Source organism: Coloeus monedula (assembly GCF_965178545.1).
Source record: "Coloeus monedula genome assembly, chromosome: 2".
Lineage (NCBI taxonomy): Eukaryota > Metazoa > Chordata > Aves > Passeriformes > Corvidae > Coloeus > Coloeus monedula.
In genome coordinates, this window is record NC_138782.1 from 114,685,999 (window position 1) to 114,709,576 (window position 23,578).

Genomic DNA, 23,578 nt, shown 5'->3' on the forward strand with positions numbered 1-23,578 from the left:
TTGAAGTTCAAAAATTTTGTTTTCTCTGCATGAAGCACTCAGTACTCACCCTGCTCCAAGATGGAGCCACAAGGAGCTCCTAGGAGTGTACAAATGTAATATTTTATTACATATTTCAATTCCATATTTACAACTCTTCAATTACGTATTTCTCTAAACATTCCATAAGTCTTCTTGCTATTCTGTCTGTAATAAAGGCAGGTGAACATGGATGTGGGAAGACTTGTTTCAGAGTGGGAAGTATGCACTGCCCATCCTGGCTCATTGACACCAGCAGCCCCATGATCCATGCTTGTGGGAACACCTCGTTCTCTTACTGAGCATAATCTCTGCTCGATGGCTTCATGATTCAGAGTTTATCTTAAAAGAGATGATTCAGTAGTAATACTGAATGCTCACTGTAGACAGCTCCTCAGGTCCAACCTTGAAGAACTGGGGAAGGATGTGGCCAAGATGGGAACTTTGAACAAGTTATCTAACTTTATAAAAAAGTTATATAAACTTTATAAAATGTATAAGGTTATAATTAGTCCCATGTCATCTCTTTTGCTCTGGCTACCAAGAATTATTAATTTTTTAAGTCATTAAAAATTATTTGAATATTTATTTAACATTTATTTAAAGCCATATCCAGGATCTTTGAAAGTGAGTGCAGTGTTAGTACTAATCACCTTGTGCCATGCTGCCAGAAAGAGGGATTTTGTACTAACAAATGTTTAGCTTTTTATTGGAAGTGTGAAATTATAGGATTTCTCTTATTTGTTATTTTTGAAAGACCACTTGTGTGTGCTTGACATTTTACAACAATAGGAAAAAAAAATTTAGAGAGAATAATTTGAGAGAGAATCGTAAGTAAAGATGAAAAAATAGCTAATTCTTCAGATCTTATTCACATACTTGAAGGAATTGGGCTTAGCTGTACACAAATGTATAGAAAATGTTCAGAAATTCTCTTGCCAAATGCTGGTTTCTCAATTACCTGATTAACCTGGATTGTCTCCAGAGAAGGTGGAACCTTCTTGTGAACTTAACAATAATGGATGAGGTAATTTAGAGGGCACGATCCTTGTGTCACACTCCATTTCCACCATATTGAAAAGGATTGGTTTAATTTGAATAAAGCAGCTGGGTGACAATGTCAGAGAAGCAGAGTGGAGAGCCAGAGAAAGGGATGGGAGCTGGACGTGAGATCTCAGTGTTGCTGACACCAAATCATTGGTGAAGGCCAGGGAATGGGGAATATGGCTGAAAGGTGAAGGGCATAAAATGAAAGAAAACCAACAAAATGATTTTTTTTTTTGTGGCGGGAAGAGAGCGAGCAAGAGATATTTGGGAAGAAGGCTCCTGATTGCTTCTGAGACAGCTGTGAGAGGAAAGAACAGGCTGGAGAAGAGTTTTGGTGTACAGCCATTCTGGGGTCACTGCTGGGCTTTTTGGAGGGTGCTCCACTTGGAATATGAGGAACTTAGGAGTGATAAGAATAAAAACCCAAAAGATGATATTTGGAATCAACAGCATGGTCAAGGATCCCAGAAACAAAAGGACAGTAGGAGGTGAAGAGGTGCTAGGGAAGGGGCGATGGATTATTTTAATTAATAGCATTGAATTAAACTTAATTAAGCTTTGGGTTTGTTTTTTTTCATCCTCCATAAGAGGATAAAATGGAATTAGAGGAAGTTCAGTCTGAGCAGCAAGTCAAAATTTGTTTCAAGAAAATTATCAAAACTGTTTCCTATGAAAAGTTTTTAAAGCATTTCAAACTGACCTAAACAGTACAGACACAGGAATTTAAGAAGTCATCCTGCACTGGGATACTGACTAAATAAGAGATGTGTTCCAAACTCCTCTCATTGAGCTGACTGTTTTTTCTGTTTACAACATTTATCATACATTAATTTCAGAAGCCCATACTGCAAAAAAAATTTGTAACTTCTACTTTTACTCATACACACACTTATTCAAAATGGCTCAGTGGCTTTTGGAAAGCATTGCTGTTTATTTTCTCCATCCCTTGATATTGAACACACAAATTGTTTTGCTTTTAGGTGAGTCCCAAGGAACATTTACTTGCTGTTAGTGTGTATGTCTTAAGACTCTGGGTTTCACTGCAGGTATTTCCATTTATAAACTCAGAACTTGCTCTCTGTTTCTTATTTAATGAAATATTCAGAGAGTGGTATCAGAAAAGACTGCCTTGTAGTGCTACACCCCTCTAATGGCTAAATATGACTGCATGTCTGTGTAGATGATCAGATGAACAAATACAGCAAGGAAGAAAATACTAACAGTGAAAAAAATATCCCCTCAATACTAAACTCTGTAATTATTTCTCTGTGAGTAGCTGGAAACCAGAAAATTTATTTATAAGGCATTTTTATTCTCAGGGCATTATGGCTCGGTCCAAATACTGGTAATATTGTATTGATAATTAGTTTATTGGAGTGATTGTGGGTTGCACTTGAAGTCACACTGAGGTGCAAACATCACACCAAAGACTGGTTTGGGCCTGTGGTTTGCTGCTCTTTGCAGCACAGCTTTCAGTGGAAGTCACAAACACTCATCACATTTTGGGGTGGAGCTTCTCCCTATGCCTTCTGCAGGGCTCTGAACTTTGGAGATGCAAAAGGAGAGAGGAAGGCCCAGTCTTACCCACTATGGGACACCTCCTGGGGGCTGCCAATTGCTCTTTTAACCCATTCAAAGTCACTGATGAACTGTATTTTTATGATGATGATAAGATAACAAACCAAGACCCCTGAGGACACATTATGGGGCCAGCTGATATGGTAAATGCCCTTATCAGCAACACCCACTATTCAGACCTTTATATGCAGTGCCTGCAAGTGACTCTTTTCTAATACTGCAAATAAAGTCATGGAATTTCAATAAATAATTCAGCCCTGGATCTTATTTCGGGTTCAGCGTTAACTTTCAGCACCTGGCTGCTGTTATTATTTGTTAGTCTGATATGCTGCTTAGAGGCATGGAAATTTGGCTGCAATTCACCGACATTTGCAGAATATGCTAAATGACCAGATTACTACCCCTGGCTCAGAGATTTTTAACAGACGTGCAAATTCCAGATGTGCCAGATTTAATTCTTACAAGAAAAACTGCCTGCAGGATTCTGGTACTGTAATGGGAGCTATGCATAGATCTTGTTTTGGAGAAACAACTCCTGTATTTGCACCTGATCTCCACTAGAAACAGGAATAATTTGGCTATAATTTGCATTGCCTGCGACACCTTTTGACAATGATCTATCTCTCATTTTATTTTCTGCAACTTCCCCAGGGGGAAATGATTTTTTTTGGTATCTAATTAGCTCTCAGGATATAGAATCGTCAATATCTGAGAGTATTAAAATTGGTACTTTGTGAATAGATAAATTCTTTCTGACAAATTCTTTCTTCAGAGCACATAGAACTACTTGTGGTTTTAATCATTTATTAGGAAGAAACTAGTGAATCCAAAGTATTACTCCACTTTCACTGAAGTCAGTGGAAAATTTATCACTAGTGGGAATATTTTGTGTGAATATTGGCTGTTATGGAATTAGACAAGGTATGTTATCATTGAATCATAAAATATTTTGAGCTGGAAGGGACATTTTAAAGGTCATCTAATCTGAACCCCCCTGCAATAATCAGGGACATCTTTAACTAGATCAGTTTCCTGAGAGCCTTGTCCAGCCTGACCTTGAACCTTTCCAGGGATGGGACATTCAGAACTACTCTATTAGAATGGAACACATTAATGGGTGTGGCACCTAAAGGCAAAAACCCTAATAAGATCCTGCAGGCTTAAGCTTCCAGAATGAAGGAGCTGCATTATGGATATGCAGAGCGTGAACAGTCACCAGTATCAATGCCTTGCAGGACAAGATCCTTCCAGTACCTGAAGGGAGCCAACGAGAAAGATGGAGAGAAAATATTTACAAGAACCTGGAGCAACAGGACAAGGGGGAATGGCTTAAAACTGAAAGAGAGCAGGTTTAGATTGGATATTAGGAAGAAGTTCTTCCCTGTAACGGTGGTGAGGCCCTGGCACAGGTTGCCCAGAGAAGCTGTGGCTGCCCCATCCCTGGAAGTGTCCAAGGCCGGGTTGGACAGGGCTTGGAGCGACCTGGGATAATGGAAGATGTTCCTGCCCATGGCAGAGCAGTTGGAAATTGATGATCTTTAAGGTCCTTTCCAACCAGAACCATTAGGATTCTAAGTTTATTTATCTTAAAAAAAAGCATTTGTGACTTTCTTGTTCAAAGTCCCTCTTCCTATGAGATACACCATTGTATCCGAAACAACCACCAGTAGCTGATGCTTCAGCATCTCTATTGACTTTTACTAAAACTGTGACAATTTTCTGAATACTTCTGTGTCCTGATTCCCCAGGTCCTGTCACCAAGGTTCCTTCTAGTCCTTGAACCCACATGCATAGCTGCAATTGATAAACGAGAAAAGAAGATTACATGTATAAGTGATGTGACAAGTTAGGTGGCTTTTGGAAAACCGCATAAATGGGATGTTGACTTCCCTGGGAGTGAGCTGCTCCCTGCAATGCAAAAAGGCAACGCTAGAGGGGATTTTACTACCACTCTATGTGAGGCATGTGCCTCTCCCAAAAACCCTTCCAAGACATATGTTCTAGTTCAGCCACAAGATGTTGGCTACAGGCTGAGCGAAATCTATGTTTGTATGATGCAAAAGGTCAGGAGAGATTATGATAATTGTCCCTTCTGGCCATGAAACCTCTGAGTGAAATTCTGGTCCTGTCAAAGTCACGGGCAAATTTGCCATCGATTTCACTGGGGCCAGACTCCATCCTGTGCAAGTCGGAGGGCAGCAAATGTCTGAGCCATCAAGCATCCAGCATTGGCAGTAAGAGCAGCTTTGTTGTCAGAGTCACTAATATATACTGTTAGAAAGAATTTTTAAAACATCCTATGCCCCCTTTCCCCTCTGCAGCAGGATGAAATAAATCAAGACCAGTTTTACCGGTTTCTTTTGATTTCTTCAAAGCCTCCACTAAATGCAGATTACACAACCTCCTTAGAAAGCCTGATTTGTGTTTCATTAGTCCTATAATTACACTAGCTTTTTTCCCTCCTAAATCTTTATTGTTGCAAATTGAGCAAAATGCTTAATCCCATCCTCTGTGGGCATGAACAACAATGGATCATCATCCTCTTTGTGAAACAGTCTTATACATGCTTGAGGACTGTTATGTTGTAGTAGAACAACACATGTACATCTCATTATCCTGTTACTGTTTGCTGTAGGTGCACAGACTGATGATTCACATTGTTTGTGATTTATGTAAAACCTCCTTTGCTTTGCCCTCACCAGCTATTCCCCATCCTGCATTTTGTGCGTTACATTTTGTTTTTCTCACATCTTGCACCTTGAGGTTTATTTTGCTCAGTTTTGATTTAAGTGATTTCAGACACTTTGTTCCAACTTCTTAGCATCACTTTGAGTCTACTCCTCTCCTGGGAAATCCCAGTAACCTCTCTGTGCTCATTGTTGTCAGGAAATTTTGTAAGGTTCTGTCTGTTCCTTCCTCAGTTTTGCTAATGGAAACATTAAATATGACTCATCTTGTCACAGACATTTATGGTACCTTTATTTGTTATGTGTTTAAATGCTAACAGAAAACTTTATTATTGCTGCTCCATAAGTATTTTTTCAACTACTCATACAAGCACTTTGCAGAGGTTTCATGCAGGTCCTGTTTCCCTGTTTTATTAATGAAAATACAGTCTGGATCTGATGTCATAAACCTTACAGAGGTCTGCTTCTGGGCACCTGGTGCTTCCTTCCTACCCAAAGTACTGGGAAACCTGGCAGAGAACAAAATTTACTTGGCTTAATTAATGTTATTTGTTCCTGATATGTCCATATTGTCTTTTCTTATCAACTTTAGATTTCCACATGCACTTGTGAGTTACTGTTACTCATTTGTTCCAGTATTTTTCTGTATGTTAAGTGTATGTATCTGACATCTCTTGAGTTCTTTTCTTGTTCCTGTGGAGTCTCGTTCACAATGTATTATTGATGGGTCCCCAAGAAGCAAAGATTTTAAAAGCTGTTCTCTGAGGTTGCATCCATCCACTGGCTGATGTTGGTACCCAGGATTCTGTGCCAGGATCCTGGTGAGTGATGGGAACAGTCTTTATGCTGCTTTATTAGATTGGAGAAGGCTCAGGAAGAAGTGCAAAGGATGATTGTTACTTTTCCATCAAGCCAAGAATGAAACACCTGTATTTTCAGTCCAGTATGTCCCAAAGCACAGGAACTTCGTGCACAATCTGCTATTAAGAGCTATGATAAGAATGGCAATTTTTGGTTTTGAAGAATTTCAAGATTTCACTCTAAGTTGCTCTAAGTCTAAAAACCCATTTTAAAACATTCCCAGTGTTACTAAACAGAGGCTGTGGTAGGTTTTCTGTGAGGAGGGAAACTGCAATAGTAATTTCAAAAGGAAATTTTGGCTGCTGGGTGGGCTGCTGGGCAGCCAGGAACCCTGCGAGTCCTGCTGAGCTGCACATTGTGATCTCACAGCTTTGTGTGGTCCCAGCACCCTGCCTTTCCTCAGGGGCTGGCCAAAGACCACAACTCCAGGTGTATTCCCAAGGTGATATGGCCAAAGCCTTTCTGCATCTCCATCAGGTATTTGTCAAATTCCAAGTGAGCTCCTCAAAGAATATTCTTCCAATGGAGATTTTATTTTTCAACACTCTTTAATTTTTTGTCTAGTTGCTCAAGAAAATCAGAGTCAGTGATACTTCCCTCTTACTGAGGCTTTTAAAATCAGCTTTTCATGTTGGGTGGCTTGTGACCTGATTTGCCAAGTGTAGAGAGTTGATACTTGTGAGAAATCAGCTGCCTTAAAATTGTCTCACAAGATCTAAAACTGCTAGCCACTGTGGGAATGTCAGCCTGCATTAATACCCATCCTTTAGCTCATGTTTTTCTGACATTAAAACTATATAAATTAAAGACATCCTCTGTGTGATTTTTTTCTATAGTACTGCTGGTGTTACTTAATGACTCTCACTCTTCTGGGGACTTTTCCCTTGTACATCACCCTGTGAAAGTCAGTCTTGGTGTTCAGAAATCCCTCACAGCAGAGCAGGCTGAAATATAGTCTCTTGGGGAAAAAAAAAAAGGTACCAAATTTAATGAATATATATGTGTGTAAACATATATATATATTTGTATATATTTGGTGTAGGAAGTTTTGTTATAGTTCCCACTACCTCTGATTATCTGATATTAATTTCTCATTAAGTTGACCACATGCAAAGCTAAGTAACAGATCTACAAATATAAATGAGAACAAAATAATAGCACGTTCTAGGGTATCAGACCAGTCTGTGCTCTCCTACTCTGCTGATATTTGTCAAGTCATGGAACTTTAGAAGAAAGCAGAAGAGGTGATGGAATATCATGGAATCATTTCCATATGATGAGACTATTTGCCTATGTCTAGTCTGTAGTTTTCTAACCCCAAACTGCACATGACTGATTGGAGTTCTCAGACACCACAAAATGTATTTCAGAGCAAAACTTACTTCATGAAAGAACAAGTACAGTGGCCTTTGGCTCCGACAAAGCCCTTGAGGCAACTGAGACCTATTTGTGCACGTTGATCCCTGTACATGCAGATGTTCTGCTACCAGGACCTCAGCTGATGGGGCAGATGAATCTGGTCTTTAACTGTGAACATCCTAAGCCGTCATGAAAGAATTCTCTGGAAGAAGCCAACCTATAGGTCCGATCCCTTCCTGCCCATGCTGCCCCTCATATAAAAAGTTGAAAAATCATGATTTACCAATATAGATATAGATAATATTTGTCATGGCCTAACCACGTGATGCCCACCTGTGTTCAGCAGTTCCATCTGCTGAAAGTCCTGAATGCCTCAAGAGTACAAATTCATCTCTTCCAAAGCTGCAGAGATCTGAGAAGTGCAGTGACAGCTCCTTGGAGATCCTCAGCCCTGCTGACGTGCTGCTCAGCTGGTTGGAACCCAGTGTGAGAAGCCAGCTCCCCTCAAACTGGCCGGCAGTGCAGACCCAGTTCAGCTTTGTGCATCTAAAATACATGCCTGTGTGTAATGCCAAACTTGGACAGCATTTTGGCTGGCTTTTGGAGAGCTGGCTAAAGAGTCTCACCACTTCCTTTTTTTTTTTTTTGTTACTACCCTGACAATCCTTCAGGCACATGCTCTATTTTTATTTGACATATATGCACATGGTCCATTTCCATGTGTGTGTTATTAGGGACATATTCCTGCTCTGTCTTGCTCTCCCTTGGAAGGCTGCTGCCCACAGCTTCTCCCAGCAAAATGAAATCTCAGGAAAAGTCCAATGAAGTTAAAATGCTGCACAGCAAATTTATTATTGTTTTTGTAGGCCCATGTTCAGGAAAGTACTTAAGTATGTGCTTAAGTCCTATTGAAGTCAACAGGACTTAAGAACATGCTTAAAGTCAAGCATATACTTCCTCTGAATTCAGATGTATTTCAGCACATGCTTAAATGCTTTTCTGAACCAGAGCCACAGTCAACAAGAGTGTCCTGTGACACACAGGGTTTGTGTGATGAGATTTACTTCTTACTTGAGACCTACCAGTGCTGCCCTATGAATGCACGGTTCTTAGCTTGCCTCTCTGTTGGTGGCACTCCAAAAAGCTCGCTGGCTTTTGCATTTGGAGGAGAAGTTGGGAAAGAAAAAAAGACAAGAAAATGGAAAAAAATAACCCTTGCTAAAGCAATACCTTGGCATGTCTGATCTCACGTTGCAACCCATGGGTTTTCCCTACAATGGAGATTTGTGCTATTGTGTGTGTGGTATAATTACTGAGACTTTTTTTTTCTTAATAGCACAATAAATAGGATATTTCCTGGCCTGCTTTGCATTTCCAATAGGATTTTCACTTCTCCTTTGGGTTCTGAGTGTAAGGAGAGTAAGTGTCAAAAGGCAGGAGCTTTCCCAGTTTTAAAACAGAGAGGGTGTAACCATGTGTAATGTGAGCCTTGATTTTGATTGTAGGGATGATGAAATCAAATCCCTCCTTAATCCATACTGAGAAACATTGAGGTGAATTAGCCTGCTTGTTTCTGTTAACTTGTTCAAATCCTTTTGAAAAAGAAATGTGTTTTAGTGTCATCAAAAATATCTCCCTGCTTTACCCCACAGTCTAACAGACCCCTGAACCATGTGCAGAGTGACCCTAATGCAGTGAAAGGAGAAGAAGAATAAATAAACCCAAATACTTTATTTTCCTGGAAAAAACACAGTGCTTTGCCATACAGAATTCTTTCCAGAGCTGCCATTTTAAAGCTAGATGCTTAGTCATTATTAATGATGGTATATTTCTTTAAAGTTCTATATTTTGGGAAAAACTGAAACTTGTCTTCTTTTCCTCCCTTAAGGTTAGTTAAATAATATACAGTTGTCTGTGTGTATTGCAGTCCCCATGTGTGTACAGTTGGAGTATTTTTGGAATATGTGTGGAAGTTTATTCCAGTTATTTCATTTATAGCAAAGTATTAGCTTGAACTTGAGAAGAGCTCCTGTTCACATCTTTCAGCTGTGCTGTGCAGTGCTTGGAGGCTTTTGATACTGCCATGACTTTACAAAAATACTTGACACAAGTTCATAAAATCACTGAGACTGTTTTTTCTCCCTCCCAGAACCTCCTTAATTTTGTTAATTGATAATGTGTCCATGCAGCCCCCACTTGAGCACACAAATGTCATTAAGGTTTAATTAATTCACTAAAAATAGCTGAACTATTTAAGGAGGAGCACCTTATAATTAATAAAGGAGAACATGTTGTTCATTCTTGCCATTACTGAGATAAAGGGAAGCAGCTGGTCTGACAGTAGGCTTTTCCTGACGTGATTATACTGGGTTCCAGGGCAGCACCTTGCATCACTTGGTGTGAAGGACAGAAATAGCTGGAGATTAAGTAGAAAAGCATACTTTTTGAGAAGGTAAACTAATAAAATTATGTTTGTGGGAAGCAATGGGAGCACAGAGTGATGTTTCCAAGATGAAGAAACCTACGTCTCTAGAAATTCTGTCTCCAGAAACTCCAGACTTTTCTATTTCTGGGATCCATGTTCATCCCAGTTAAGATACTCAGTGGATTCAGTCAAAGTGAAAGGTGGACACATTCATCTTTCCAATGTGCATCTTGGCCTTGCCCACACAGGAGACCTTCCCTTGGGCACCTAAATTAAAACTTCAGTGGTACGAGCACTGATTGGCCAAAGAGTCTGGCCCAGCAAATCCTCAAATCTGTTTTATTTTTCCACGGTCACTATGGGAATTTGACTTTTCAGGTGAGGCTCTGCTCTGTTGGGAGTGCACTTTAACAACTCTATCTCCTTTATCCTAGGGCCCACAAAGCTTCAAGTCTGTCCCTAGCTGCAATCTTTTAATTAGAATTGTCAGTACTGTCCCTAGTTGCAATCATTATATCAGAAATATCCAGCATTACTGGCAGGGAGAGTGCATATGTCCCCAACTTGCTCCATTTTATAAGTGCATCATCACTTTTACTGTGTTTCAGGGAAGCTGCATGAGAAAGATTTTGTGAACAACAGCAGGCATAAATGATGGTTCTCCAGCTTATCAATTATTTGTTCTTTTCTTTCCATCCACTGCTTGAGTTCTTGATCTTGATGAAGGTATTATTTAATTCCTGCCTTTCTGAGCTGTTACCCTTGGACAGTTATGTAATAGGTTTGTATTTAGGCACTAGTAGGGTGCTTTAAAAAAGCTGTTTTTCTTTGAAGCTCAGAGTGACTAAGCCTGGCAAGTTTTCACTTCTTTCTCATCTCCTCCTGGTAGTTAATAGACTTCACAAGGGATCTCAAAACACTCTGATAAGCCTTTGAAGTTGTTACCTACTAAGGTTTTGCTCTCTCTGAGTGCTGAACATTGAATTACTGACTGCTGTTAGAAGCAATGAGAAAGGCTTCACAAAACCGACAGAGCCTTGCCTATAATTTCCACAGAAAAAGAGCTGAATATAATGGATAAATTGTGTTGCTGGGGAGATTTTGATTCTGTTCCCTCCTCTGTCACCAGTTTGCCTTGTGATTTGTGGTAGCATTTTCAGTTATGCCAGTCACATGAGATCAAAACCCATGAGTCAGTCTCCACCCAAATCATGAGCCTGGCTTCCAGATCCCGGAGTTTTGAACAGAGATCATACCGTACTTTTTCTTTAGTTTGCCTTTTGTTCTTGGAATTTCCTCTGCCTATTCCCAATGTGTCTCTAGCAATAAATGTTTCCCATTGCTTTGGAAGTGTTGAGAAGGATTTTTGACCATTTGGGACTGTTGGAGGCCTCGTTTGACCTACACAATGATTTTATTTTGATTGCCAAGTGAATCTTATTTCTTCCAGATTTCACATCTTTTTTCTTTTCCCAATGACTTCTACACCCCTTAGCCCCACACAATCCATCACTTCTGTTTCTTCCTTGTCATTATCATTCTTCCAGGCACATTCTGTAGCTCTTGGGGATGTCCTGTGCTAAGAGTTGGTCTCAGTGATCCTTGTTGGTCCCTTCCAACTCAGCAGATTCTGTGATTCAGCTGATTCTGTGATTCAGCTGCTCTGCTTTCCTTTAGTCCTCTGGTCTGGAGATGGTTTTTCACCATTCCCTTGAAGGACAGAGAACGTATAAGAAGATGCAGGTCTAAGTAAACCTTAACCTTTGCATGAGAATAAACAATTGGGGAGAGCAGGGAAATGGTGTTCCTGTGTCTTTCCTGAAAAAGATGAAATTGTGATTTATGACTAAGATGGTCAAAAAAACAAGGGGAAAATTGGTGTCATATCACTATTTTCTCCCATAGCATTTGCCTCTTTTCAGGAAGGGTAAGAAGTCAAAAGTTCCTGGCAATGGTTTAACAAGCTAAATCCAAATCAAAAAATGTGACTTTGCAGTAATTATGGCATGCACTATGGTGGTGCCTGGTATTCCCATGGTGACATTTTTGCTGTTGCCATGAAATTTGCAGAACAGAGCTAACGATTAAATTAAGAAAATTTTGCAGAACCAGGCTACTCACACCTCAGGTAGAATGCTCATCCTCCCACCCTACCACTCCTTCACCCACATTGTTTGTTGATCCTTGCCTATGCCATGTGCCAGACATATTGCAGATCCATAATTTCAAGTAAAACTGCAGCCAAACTGTTCCCCCTTATATCCAAGTACCTCTAGAATCTCAGTGCTTGAAACTGAATCTGAACCCAGATCAAAACTCTTTACACAGCTCTAAACTTTGCGACAGGTTGCCTCCAAGCCTTGAATTCACAGTCCCTCTATAGTTTAGTGACAGGACATGTGGAATTTGTTTTTAAACCCAGAATCATCAAAAGCTTCATTCAAGACATGAAAAAGATTCTTGATGCCCACCAGCAAATCTTTTGGCTGAACATTTCACAGGCAAGGCCTGAATTTGTACCAACTGGCCGTGTCTCAAAATGTTTCTAGTTGTGCTGGGGATGTTTCACAAGCTGCAATAATTAGAAGTGATTCTTTAAGACAAAGAAATGCTACCTCACAGCTTGAATATTAATAAGAGAAAATTTATGAGAGCCAACAGACTCATATAATATTGTCTCCAGCGGAGAAGGGCATTTAGTTGCTTAGGTCTTTCATCAGCCATTTTCAGACACACACTGTGCATAAAATACAGTTATGCAACCCATGTGGGTCAACAACGGAAGGTTGGTTGCTTCAGCAGGATTATAAGAATCTTTTAAACACAATGGTACCGCAAATTAAAATGGAAATCTATCAAAACCATTATTGTCCTGAAAGCTTTGGCCACAAGCATAATTATTGTAGAAGGATGTTGCCCTTGGCCGCAGGTTTGGCTCAGTTCAGCTGGTGTTATTTGTATCTCTCCATGGCTCAAAGTTAGAATTTACATGGCTAAGGACCATAAATTTTTAAAAGGAAAAAATAGGCTGTTTCCTCAATGCTAACACCAGCAGTTTTGTATTGTTGTGTAGTGGCTTGTAGGCAACTCATTAGATACTAGAGATAGGAACAGACTGAGTGTGGTGGCTGAAACCTGCCTTGAACCTCAGAAGATTCAGAGGGAGATTTCTGTCTGGACCAGGCTGTTTGTGTCTGAGGCAGTTGTTGATGTTAACCAGAGCAAGGCAATGTCCAGAGTTCTTGGGTTTAACTCTAAAGTACGTGTTTTAGATAGTAAAACAGTGAAGCAGATACTAAGCTGATAAAAACTGCAGTCCACAGACTTAAATAGAGCAGAAAGCAGGTCCGGAGTTTGTCCACCCTGTCCATGAAACAGACAGTCCTGTAGGGATGAGAGTAGTTGAAAGAATACCCTGGATGTTGCTTGCTATCAGCAAGGACCACATCTCCTTAGAGCTGCCCTCAGGAGAGGCTCCATGTTGCATCCTTGATCTCCTGTCAAAGGCTGAATCCTGCAGTGACTCCATTCTTGTGTTGATGATAAACTATATTAAATAACAGGCACTGCTGGTTATTTTTAAAATGCTTATTTTTCTTTCAACATCCACTTTTCAGTCTTGAGGGAAGTAAATGGGTAACAAGTCTGAAATCCATTTTTCCTCTCCTGTCCCGCAGGCCGGTATAGATGGAGAAAGCATTGGGAACTGCCCATTTTCCCAGCGTCTCTTCATGATCCTGTGGCTCAAAGGAGTTGTGTTCAATGTCACCACTGTTGACCTGAAAAGGTAAAAATTGTTCAGTTTAATTGAAAATAGTTGTATGATGCAGTGTTTGCACTATAGAAAGACCCCTCCAAGTTAAATCAGATTTTTATCTGGCCTAGAGAACCTGTGGTGCACAACAAAATAGTTGGGATTCAGGTTTGGTTGTTGGTTTTTTTCTTTTACTTGTGGAATGTTTTTATATTAACAGGGTGCTTGGGGTAGTTTCAAAGTCTTCGAACCACAAATTACAGGAGAGAGAGAGAGAAAAAAAAAGGCAGACTGATTTTGTAGGAACTATAAATATCTGTGCAACTACCCGACCATAAAGATTAGTGATTTCATGACTTTTTCTCTGCTTGCAGAAAGCCAGCTGACCTGCACAATCTGGCTCCTGGGACCCACCCACCTTTCCTGACATTTAATGGAGAAGTCAAGACAGATGTTAACAAGATTGAGGAATTCTTGGAAGAGATTCTTGCGCCTCCAAAGTAAGACCTTCAGATTTTTTTTCAGTCAATATTCCATTTCCTAGGAATGAAAGATGTCCTAAGAAGAGTTCCTAAAAAGCACTCCTACAACTTTTATTTACAGGAGTTATATTTATTTATGAAACTTGCTGGCTTCAGTGAGATGACTTCCATGTGTGAAGGTTACTTGTGTGACTAATAACTGCAGAATGTTTTCTCTGTACACATTTCAGGATGCCCTTGTATGCAGAATTAAGGAGACCAGTACTAGAAAAATTTTGTAGGGGTCTGGTGGCCACATTTTGCAAAACTAAAAATAGCTTGGAATAGATGCTGAGAATTGCCACACAAAATATCTGTGCCAGGAAAAGCATTTTACAGTGAAAAACTAGAGGTTTCTGAGCTGTATGGTGTGTTAGGAAGGTTGGAAGGGGAACTGATTACAGAGGACTAGAGGCTCTGGAGGCAGAAAAGTGCTCATTATTCTAGTCAAGAAATGACAAGAGCCCATGACTGGAAGCTATAACCAAACTAATTCAGATTAGAAATAAGGCCCAGATTTTTTCAGTATGAAAAAGCTACCAATGAAAGGTTTAGATTTACCAGATATGCCTTACTTAGTCAAACATTTTGGACTTCATACAAGGATAATGGGAAAAAGAAATAGTTGGCTTGTGAGTTGGACCTTAGAATCTATGAATCAATCAAATTTGGCTTTCTTCCTTATGAAGCATTTTACCTCCAAGTGAATCAGCAGCTATAGGCCTGTCCTGAGGCAAGAGATCAGGTATTTGAATTTTCTATACTCTGCTCCAAGACCACTGAAGTCAGTAGGAATCATTAGTTTGTGTTTATCTTTCAAATCAATATATTCATTTTTACTAAGTGTCTATAAAAAGCAGTGCAGAGACTGGAACATTTATGTTCCTTCACGTGGTTAATCCTAACACCAGTTGCTATTCCATCCTGGAGTACATCTTCAGTGCAGAGGCTTAGACACGACTGCCATTCATAATGGAGAGAGCTGGCTGCCAAACTCCCCTGCACCTTTCTGGAAATTTATACTTCCTTCTGATTTAAGGCTGATTTTGGGTTGTGGTTACATAAAGCACAAGTGCAATTACCTTTGTCTTGACACCATCCCTGTGTAACTCCCCACACGCCTGCCTTGACAGACAGATCACAGATATGGTTAAGAGTGTCTTGCCAAGCTGTTGTTTTGAGATAATGAGTGTTAATTACAGTTCTTCACACAGGAAGTTTTTCTCTCCTCTTGTAAATTATATTTGTAGCCATCACTGTGGTGCTGGTAACAAGATGTAAGTCTCCACTTTTGCCTTTTCAGGTACCCCAAGCTGGCTGCTAAGCACCGGGAATCAAACACTGCTGGAATTGATATATTTTCCAAATTTTCTGCGTACATCAAAAACACCAAGCAGCAGGATAATGCTGGTGAGTATGACCACTGCCAAATGTGCCAGGGAGTTTGTGTGCTTAGAAGTGGAAGAATTTTGTCATTCTCTCATCATTTTATTGTAAACTCTGTTCAGACGACATCAGGTAGGTCTGCTGATCAGCTTGAGGTGGGTGGTTAGGTGGGCTCAACTCACACGTCCACAGTTGAATTAACTAATCTATAGTAGTAAATAAAAGAGACACAGAGTGTTTGGTAGCCTCTTTACCGACAGTCATGACATGTTCCTGTCCAGACAGCCCAGTTTCCTCACCAGAACAGGATCCCTAACTGCTTACTGGAAGAGACTGGTGGCCTGTGCTACCTCTTCTACTCTGCCCAGGCACTGCTTAGAGGAATGTGTGTTGACTGGACCCAAACCTGTGAGAGCAGCTCATGCTTTAGTAGATGTTGTCATTGGGCTCTTGGCCCTCTTATGATTATGTTACACTGTCGTAGCAAATTTGCTCACGCAAACCGAGTTATATCAGGACATTCCATACAAAGTAATTAAAAGAAGTGAATTTAAGAAATGTAATTGCACTCTGTAAGCTCCAGATTTTCCTTCACGTTTGTTTATGAAAAGAAAGAGTCCCCCAGAAGCTGGATGCCATTCATATTTACATGCATCCCACACCTTCTTCTTAATAAAATTGCTGTTTTCTCCACATTCCTTTCACCTCAGAGAGGCAAGATTTCAGCTAGTCTGAGCTCCTGTTGCTCCATAAATCTGTGGATTTACACATCCCTGTCCCTTGAGCTGCCCTAGTAGAATATTTGCAGTCATTCCCTGATATATCTCCTACCTTGTATTACTGGTTTCACAGACAGAGACCTAAGGCAAGTTGAATGCCATGTGCTAATATGTATCATTTAGAAAAAACTAGATTTTGCAGGTTCCAGCTCTGCCACACATTTCATCTGTGCAATTATATTTCATTGCCCGGGGCTGACCCATGAGATAAAAGTGGGTAAATGATGATTTATGTCAGATAACAATCTTCTCTGTAATATTTTTGTGTTGTTAACAGAAGGAAATAATTATAGCACTTCACTTTTCAGTGATGCTAAAAACTTGGGGGTTTTTTTGTCTAATGCTAATGGGGTGCTCAGTTAACCTCTGTAGGAAGTTGTAAAAGGAAGATAAATTAAGAGTTAGACTAAATAGATGTAACAATGAAAGTAAAATATCTTGGCCATTTACAAGGAATTTTTATGGTCTGCTCTGCCACTGTAAATCTTCAGCTGTGCTGCCCCACGTGCACAGTCCCAACTCTTGCTTCTCAGTGACTGCAGTATTCAAATCCCTGGGCTCCCAAGGGCTGGCATCTCCAGCCAGGAATAAATGGCTGTCCCAAAGGTGTCTGCATCTGGCCATAAGCAGGGGTGGAATTCAAGGTCTGATATCCACTACAGTGAGATAAGGAATCTAACCCTGCAAAGCACTCCACATTTTCAGAAGCTGCAGTATGATTAAAGGGAGCTTTCCCTAGTCCTGCATAACAAACCCTTGGTTTAGGTACTCTTGTAAATGACAATTAAGCACACCAAGGTTATAGGGACAAGAGCTGTTAAGCTGCAGGAGAGACCCAATCTTTGCTCCCTGCAAACATCCTCACTCCATTTTTGTTAGCTGGTTCCTGCTCCTGTCTTATCCAGACACTGCAGTCTCTGAATGTACTGAGGCTCAACTTTCCTCGTCAAAGTAGAGAAAAGCTTTTAGCTTAATTTTAGCTGGAGTGCTGCACTGCAAGGAGAATAAAGCAGAGATGGGCAGAGTAGAACTGGATCTTTCTATCTATAACTATGTTCTTTCTATCAATGAAGTTAAGTCCCTGAGGATCTTGGGGTCCCTGGGACTGTCAGTGCAGACCTCAATTTCAGCAGAGTAATTGACTTTCAGTTTTCAAGGGCTAAGGCAGAATAGTTTCTCCCTTATCCCGGGGAAGTTTTACTCACCTTCTGTCCAGTTCATCTGAACAGCTGCACTTACTCTGAAGGCTGACTTGGATGGAAGAGAATGAGTTAGTCAAAAAGTAATTGTGTTAAATTTCTTGAGCATTGAAATGACTGTGTGCGAAGAGGAAAGGAGAGCAACACCATGTACATATTTCTTAGTGAACCTATTTCTTTTTGATTGGTATTTTGTAAATATTTGTAAAATTGCAACACTGATTCAAAAGGGATCTGGGGCCCTAGCCCTGATCTGTTGTGTATCATTTTACAACAGGTCCTGCTGCATTATTCAAAATAATAGAATAGAATCACAGAATCCCAAAAGCTGCAAAAGACCTTGAAATCATCAAGTCCAACCTCTGATCATGACCCTGCCAATTAAAGCGTAGCACTGAGTCCCATGTTCAGTCACTTCTTGAAACTTCCAGGGATGGTGACTCCACCACCTCCCTGGGCAGCCTATTCCAGTGCTTAACAGCCCTTTCAGTGACTAAATTCTTCTTGATGTCCAGCCTGACCCTCCCCTAGTACATCTTGGGGCTTCCTATTGGAGTAAATAATTTTTATATTATATTAATATTATAGTATATTATCTTTATATATATCAAATAAATTCTATACATTTGTTTTTATATATTGCAATATTATATTTGTATTGTATTATATGATAATTTTATTTTTCCTATATAACAGCAGAAGTAGGTGTATATAGTTCTGTGACAATAAAAAGAATTTTATAAACATAAAATATAGTAACTTAGGTGAAGTCCATTTCCCTGTCTCCACATGAGCAGGTGAGATCCAAAAAGAATAGAAATGGCTGCTTGTGATTATCATAAATGCTTTCTGTAGCTCCCAGCTCGAGATAAGGGTAATATGTCTCATAGTCATCTTCTATATCCTAGCTCCAGCTGACTCCAGTGCTTGGGTTAATCTGGAAAGCCACACCAGTGACTGGAACATCAGTTGCACATGATCAAAACACAAATAGAGAAAGAGTTGGTAGTAAATTAAAAATAGATTATAGAACCCAGATAATTATATAAACAATAATTTGGATTTATTTTAATTGGCAATAGGGTGGTGTTGGATAGCAAGGTGGCTAAAGCACCAAACATCAAGCACCAAACATTGTTTAAATTATGTTCTCTTAACTCAGGATTCAGGGAAGTGAATTCAATAACGCGTGGGATATCAGGCTGGGAGTTTGTGGCACCAGCCTATCTCTAGCTGTGAGAAATGTGGGTTAGGTGTAATTGTGTGTGACCATTCCTTTTAGGGTACTGGTTTAGGGCAGGTCGTGTGGTCTGTGCAACGTGAGCTCTCACCCCAGGCTGGGGCTGTTACATCTCTGCAGAAAAGTGGCACGAAGTGTTTGGGATAGTTAGTGATATTTATGCAGCATGAGGGTATTGGATATGAGAATTGCTGAGAATCTAGTGCACACCGAAGAGAAGCCCAAGGTGCTGTCTCTCCCAGTGGAGTTTGCAACCGGGGCCATGCAGAAATGTCACACTGCAGGTGATGCCACTGCTGGCTGTGTCACTGTGGTATTTCCTGTCCTGATAGCGCTGGGGAGATGGCACTGCTAACACAGTCTGTAGCCTTTACATAGCTAAATGATTTTTTCTTTTTTTTTTTTTCCCCTGATAGTGGAAAAGACAATAAGAGATTGGTAATTTATTGTTTTAGTGTCTGTCTGAGTCCTCGTATGGGAACGAACAGATGCAAGGATACATTTGTACCTCTGTTTCTAAGATTGCGACACCCTCTGCTGGCAAATATGTGAATGTATAAAGCAAGCGGCTCTCTGCACAAGCGGCTTTACAATCAGGGCCGAAACATCCCGTTAACAAAACAGGGTTCTTTCTGTCAAGACAGTTTCCTCTTGCAAATGCAACATCGTCAAAAGAGAAGTGCTTCAGAGTAACCTATCAATTCTGACAAAGTTTTCATGGAAAAAATAATGTTTTCTCTGGATGAGTTAAATTGACTTTGAAGTAAAAATGCTTTAACATTACAGAGAAAAATAGTGGGTTTTTTTTCTGGATTCATGCAGTAGTTCATTAGCCACACACCGTTATGTTTTATGCCTGGCACAGAAACAGGTGATAACCTTCTCCTGTAAGTCTGCATGGCAATATGTTATTGATAATGATTCATTTACTTACCAAAGGTATTTGGCAGCGAGGCTGCCCTGATTTAATAGTTCCCTGAATTTCTGATTCTTTTTTTCCATCTTTGTTTTCCTAAATTTTCTGTCTTATAAAAACGTTGAAAGTTTTGGAATGGGCTGGCAAGGGCTGTAAGCCCAGAAGCAAACGTGCTCATGCCATATCAAAGCCCCACTACTTTTAAGCTTCTTGAAAGGGAAGAAATTGATTCCAGATTCTCAGGATGTGGCAAGCTGTGTTTAAAGAAAGTGTGTGCATTTATTATTCCAAGTCAGTTCAATCAGAACTTGATTCCTTCCACCCCCTGTGCCACTTGATAATTTTATAACAGGCCTGTTTGAAGGAGTCATCTCCTTGTTGTGGGATTAGATCTGTGTCTCAGTAGAACAACTGGATTATTCAGTTCTCCAGCTGTTGTCACCACACTTCACCCCTTGTACCTGGAATGACAAGTGCTCATTCACACACAGACAGGAGTCCTTGGGAGGGTTCAGTGACAATAGTCTTGAAAATTATTTCCTGGATTCTCTTGCTCAGGTTTTCATAGCCAATTTGAGAGTTTTTTGTTGCTTAGTGATTGTTTAATATCGAGAAGGAGGTCTTGTCTGAGCACAGGAAAGTAAATTGAGGTCTTGTGTGTTTACTTTGGTTCCTCTGGTTGATGCTGAGCAAGTCACTCACTCTCTGTACAGTCACCAGCGTAGCAACAATTTATGTATTCATAGGAGGAGGGTGAAATCTAATTAATTGGAATGCTGTGTACATAGCATCCTGCTTATTATTTTTACTTGCTAGACTGTGTACTGCAAACTGAGGGGACAGCCTGAAGTAACCACCCATTAACTGTCCCGCCTAAAATTGTGAGTTCTTTGGCTCGTAGAATGAGCCCTTTGATTTCATGTAGGAGCTTAAAAAGTTGTTCTTGAATTGAGTTCTTAGGGGGCACCAGCTCCAGTGTGGGTGGGCGCATTCATTAGTGGTACGGAAGGATATTTCACTGTACAGCTCCTCAGAAGGCGCTGAGCTGGGAGACCACCAACATGATTTCATGCGGGGGAATTTCCAGCCGTCTGACCAGAGGACTCTGCTTGTCTGGTTTGGATTTACATCAAGAGGCCAAAAATAAAAGCGCATTTAAATCATTAACTCACATGTGATTAAATGCTGTTCACCTCTTTCAGTAGCTCCATCACACTTTGTGGTTTGGTGCGTGAGGTGGGAAATGTCTCCCTCAGTGTGCTGTGTATGCACACGTGCAGCAGAAATGCACACACACGTACAGGGCTGGAATTAAAACTGCCCTACATCAGTTTTACACTGTGGAGTTAGTCCTGCTAAGTGGAGGGTCAGACCCATAGCACAGGTATGTGCACAGGCTCAGTGGTGCACCCTGATCCTTCCTAGGAGCCATCACATGCCTCTTGTAAAAAGCAGAAAGTCTGTTCACTCCAGACCCCAGCTTAGAATATTCACAGTAATACCAACTCTGTGGTCAGACCCTCTGTGGCACTGAGGCAGGGCTAGGAGCTTTGTGATATGGTGGGGCAGGCTGTGACATCCTGAAAAGTCTGGACTGGTCTGGCTCCAGAAGCAGGAGAGCAAAACATCTGTCCCCAAGGCATGTCCCTGTGTGGTGGGGAAGGGCAGGGAGTCAGCTCTCTTCCTTCCAGCCTGGCTTCTCTCAGCCAAAGGGGTCAGATTATAACTGAACTGTGATATGGCTTCTCCTGAGTCTTTCATCCTTCTGACCTGTTCTGTGCCTAAAGGCTTCACCCTGTGCCCACCAAAGCTCGTGGTAAAGCTGCTCTTGAGTTTGCCAGAGCAAGTTTAAAAACCTGTTCAAATACTCTGTATTGGTGGGAAGTTTCCTGTCACAGGGATCTTGGATCAGACACTAATTTGGGACCAACGTTAATGCTTTATGCTTTTTGAACAGATTTTCAAGGTGCCATATAAATACATAGGTATAAATATAAATATATAAATATGTGTGTGATGTCTGTGTATCAACTTGGCATTAAATGTTTTTCTTCCTGTTCTTTACTTGAAGAATTTCCACCTCATTTTCCACTTTAAACCCCATGTCTGTCCAAGGCCCAGCACAAATCACAATTTTTCCTGTGTTGTGACAGTACCAAGTTTTCTCTGTCATACAACCAGGAAGGACTTGAAAGAGCTTTTAAAATTGTTTTAAAGAGAAGCATTTGCTTTGTGATGGAACACATCAGGATGACAGTTCTAGTGGAAGGTGTCCCTGCCCCTGGCAGGGAAGTTGGAAATAGGTGACCTTTAAGGTCCCTTCCAACGCAGGCCATTCCATGATTCCATGTTGATTCCATGATTCTTTAATTTTGGCCTTTGAAGCACAAAAAAAAAAGCTATTTCAGAACATTTTAAACGAGTTTTTATTACTCCCCCTGAGCTGAATAACGTTGGGCTCATGGTAGCTAAAGTGCTTGGCAGCTTTACAAAACCAGCCCTAATATAAAAAATACCCAGTCTTTAAAACATATGTAAAATAGCTTTTCTGCAACATTTGTGGCACATAAAGTACCAAATACATGTTGGTGAGTGTGATATAAAGCTTTTATTGCCATTCATTTGGGATACCCACATAACTCACTCATGATATGCTAATAAAACTGTTCACTCTGTCTCCTTGTTAAAACACGCATATAAAGACCACTAAAACTGTGGTGATAGCTTTGTGCTAACTTGTTAAGAAGTGCTGCAAGTTGCATTTATCATCTGTCCCAAATTGCTTTATCTGCATTCTGCCCAGTAATCAAAGACTAAAATGCCCAGGAACAGCAGTTTGCAAAATAAGTTTTCTTGTGAAATAACTTTTTGAAAGTTCTCCTCAAAATCATGCTGGCTGGAGGCCCAGAGCCATCAATATTCTGTCTGGTACCAGTGACAGCTTTAAGGACCAATATCTTTTGACCTGCTGGAACTGAGAACTGAAATCTTATGCCATTAGAAAGAAGAGGTTTTCAGTTTTATAAAATGATAACACACCATCACCTTAATCTGAGAAACATGTACCTTACAAGGGAATATTTCTGAACTTTCCTTCTCTTAAGACCTTCCTAATTGAGGTAGGAAGGTTTCCTGATGGAAATGTGAAAAACACTATTAGAAAACAACACAAAAGGAACATTTTCTGTAAGTCCAGATGTGATCAGACTGTAGGATCTTCAAGGGAGGGACTTGGTATGCCTGGGTAACAGTCTGAGATGCAGCCATTCTGGGAATCGTAAACATTTGCAATAAATTTACTAACAGACACAATTTTCTGACACATCTGTGCTGAAGCCAACTTTGAAGACATGGAGTACCATAGGGTGGAAGAGAAAAAAAAATGAAATAATATATGTATTTATATAAATTAAAGTTATAGAACATGCTGAAGTCAACAAGGTTAATGACATGATGAAATTAAAGCATGTTCTCAAGCCTTTGCTGAGTCAGGGCCTATATGCAAGGCCAGGCCTAGACTAAAACCCTTGCAATGGGAACAGTAGTTGGCAGACGCTCTCTTTTAAGAGGGAGTTATTTCCCCTGTGTGTTTGAATATTCCTCCAAGTGCTGCTGGCTTTACTGGGATGCTTTGTTCTGTTTCCCAGCTGAGCTCCCATGCTCGCACACAGGAGCAGTAGCACAGCTGGAGGTGGATTAGAGCAATCTGGTGGCAGCAGTCCTGGGAGGAATTAAGCATCTCACTGCTGGAATGGGAGGCCTAAATTACATTATTATTTAGAATTGAGTTTTAACTTCATTGCTCTAT

At 40.4% G+C, this 23,578-nt stretch overlaps 1 protein-coding gene across 2 annotated transcripts in view; it reads left to right on the forward strand.

Annotated features, from left to right (window-relative positions):
- Positions 1–23,578, forward strand: part of CLIC5 (chloride intracellular channel 5) — a gene marked incomplete at its 5' end in the record, with an annotated part of 78,853 nt that overhangs the window by 32,592 nt on the left and 22,683 nt on the right. For both annotated transcript variants that reach the window (XM_082276900.1, XM_082276901.1), the window contains 3 exons: positions 13,653–13,762; positions 14,104–14,229; positions 15,554–15,660. In XM_082276900.1, the coding sequence (XP_082133026.1) occupies positions 13,653–13,762; positions 14,104–14,229; positions 15,554–15,660 (343 nt within the window). The remainder of the gene's footprint in view (positions 1–13,652; positions 13,763–14,103; positions 14,230–15,553; positions 15,661–23,578) is intronic.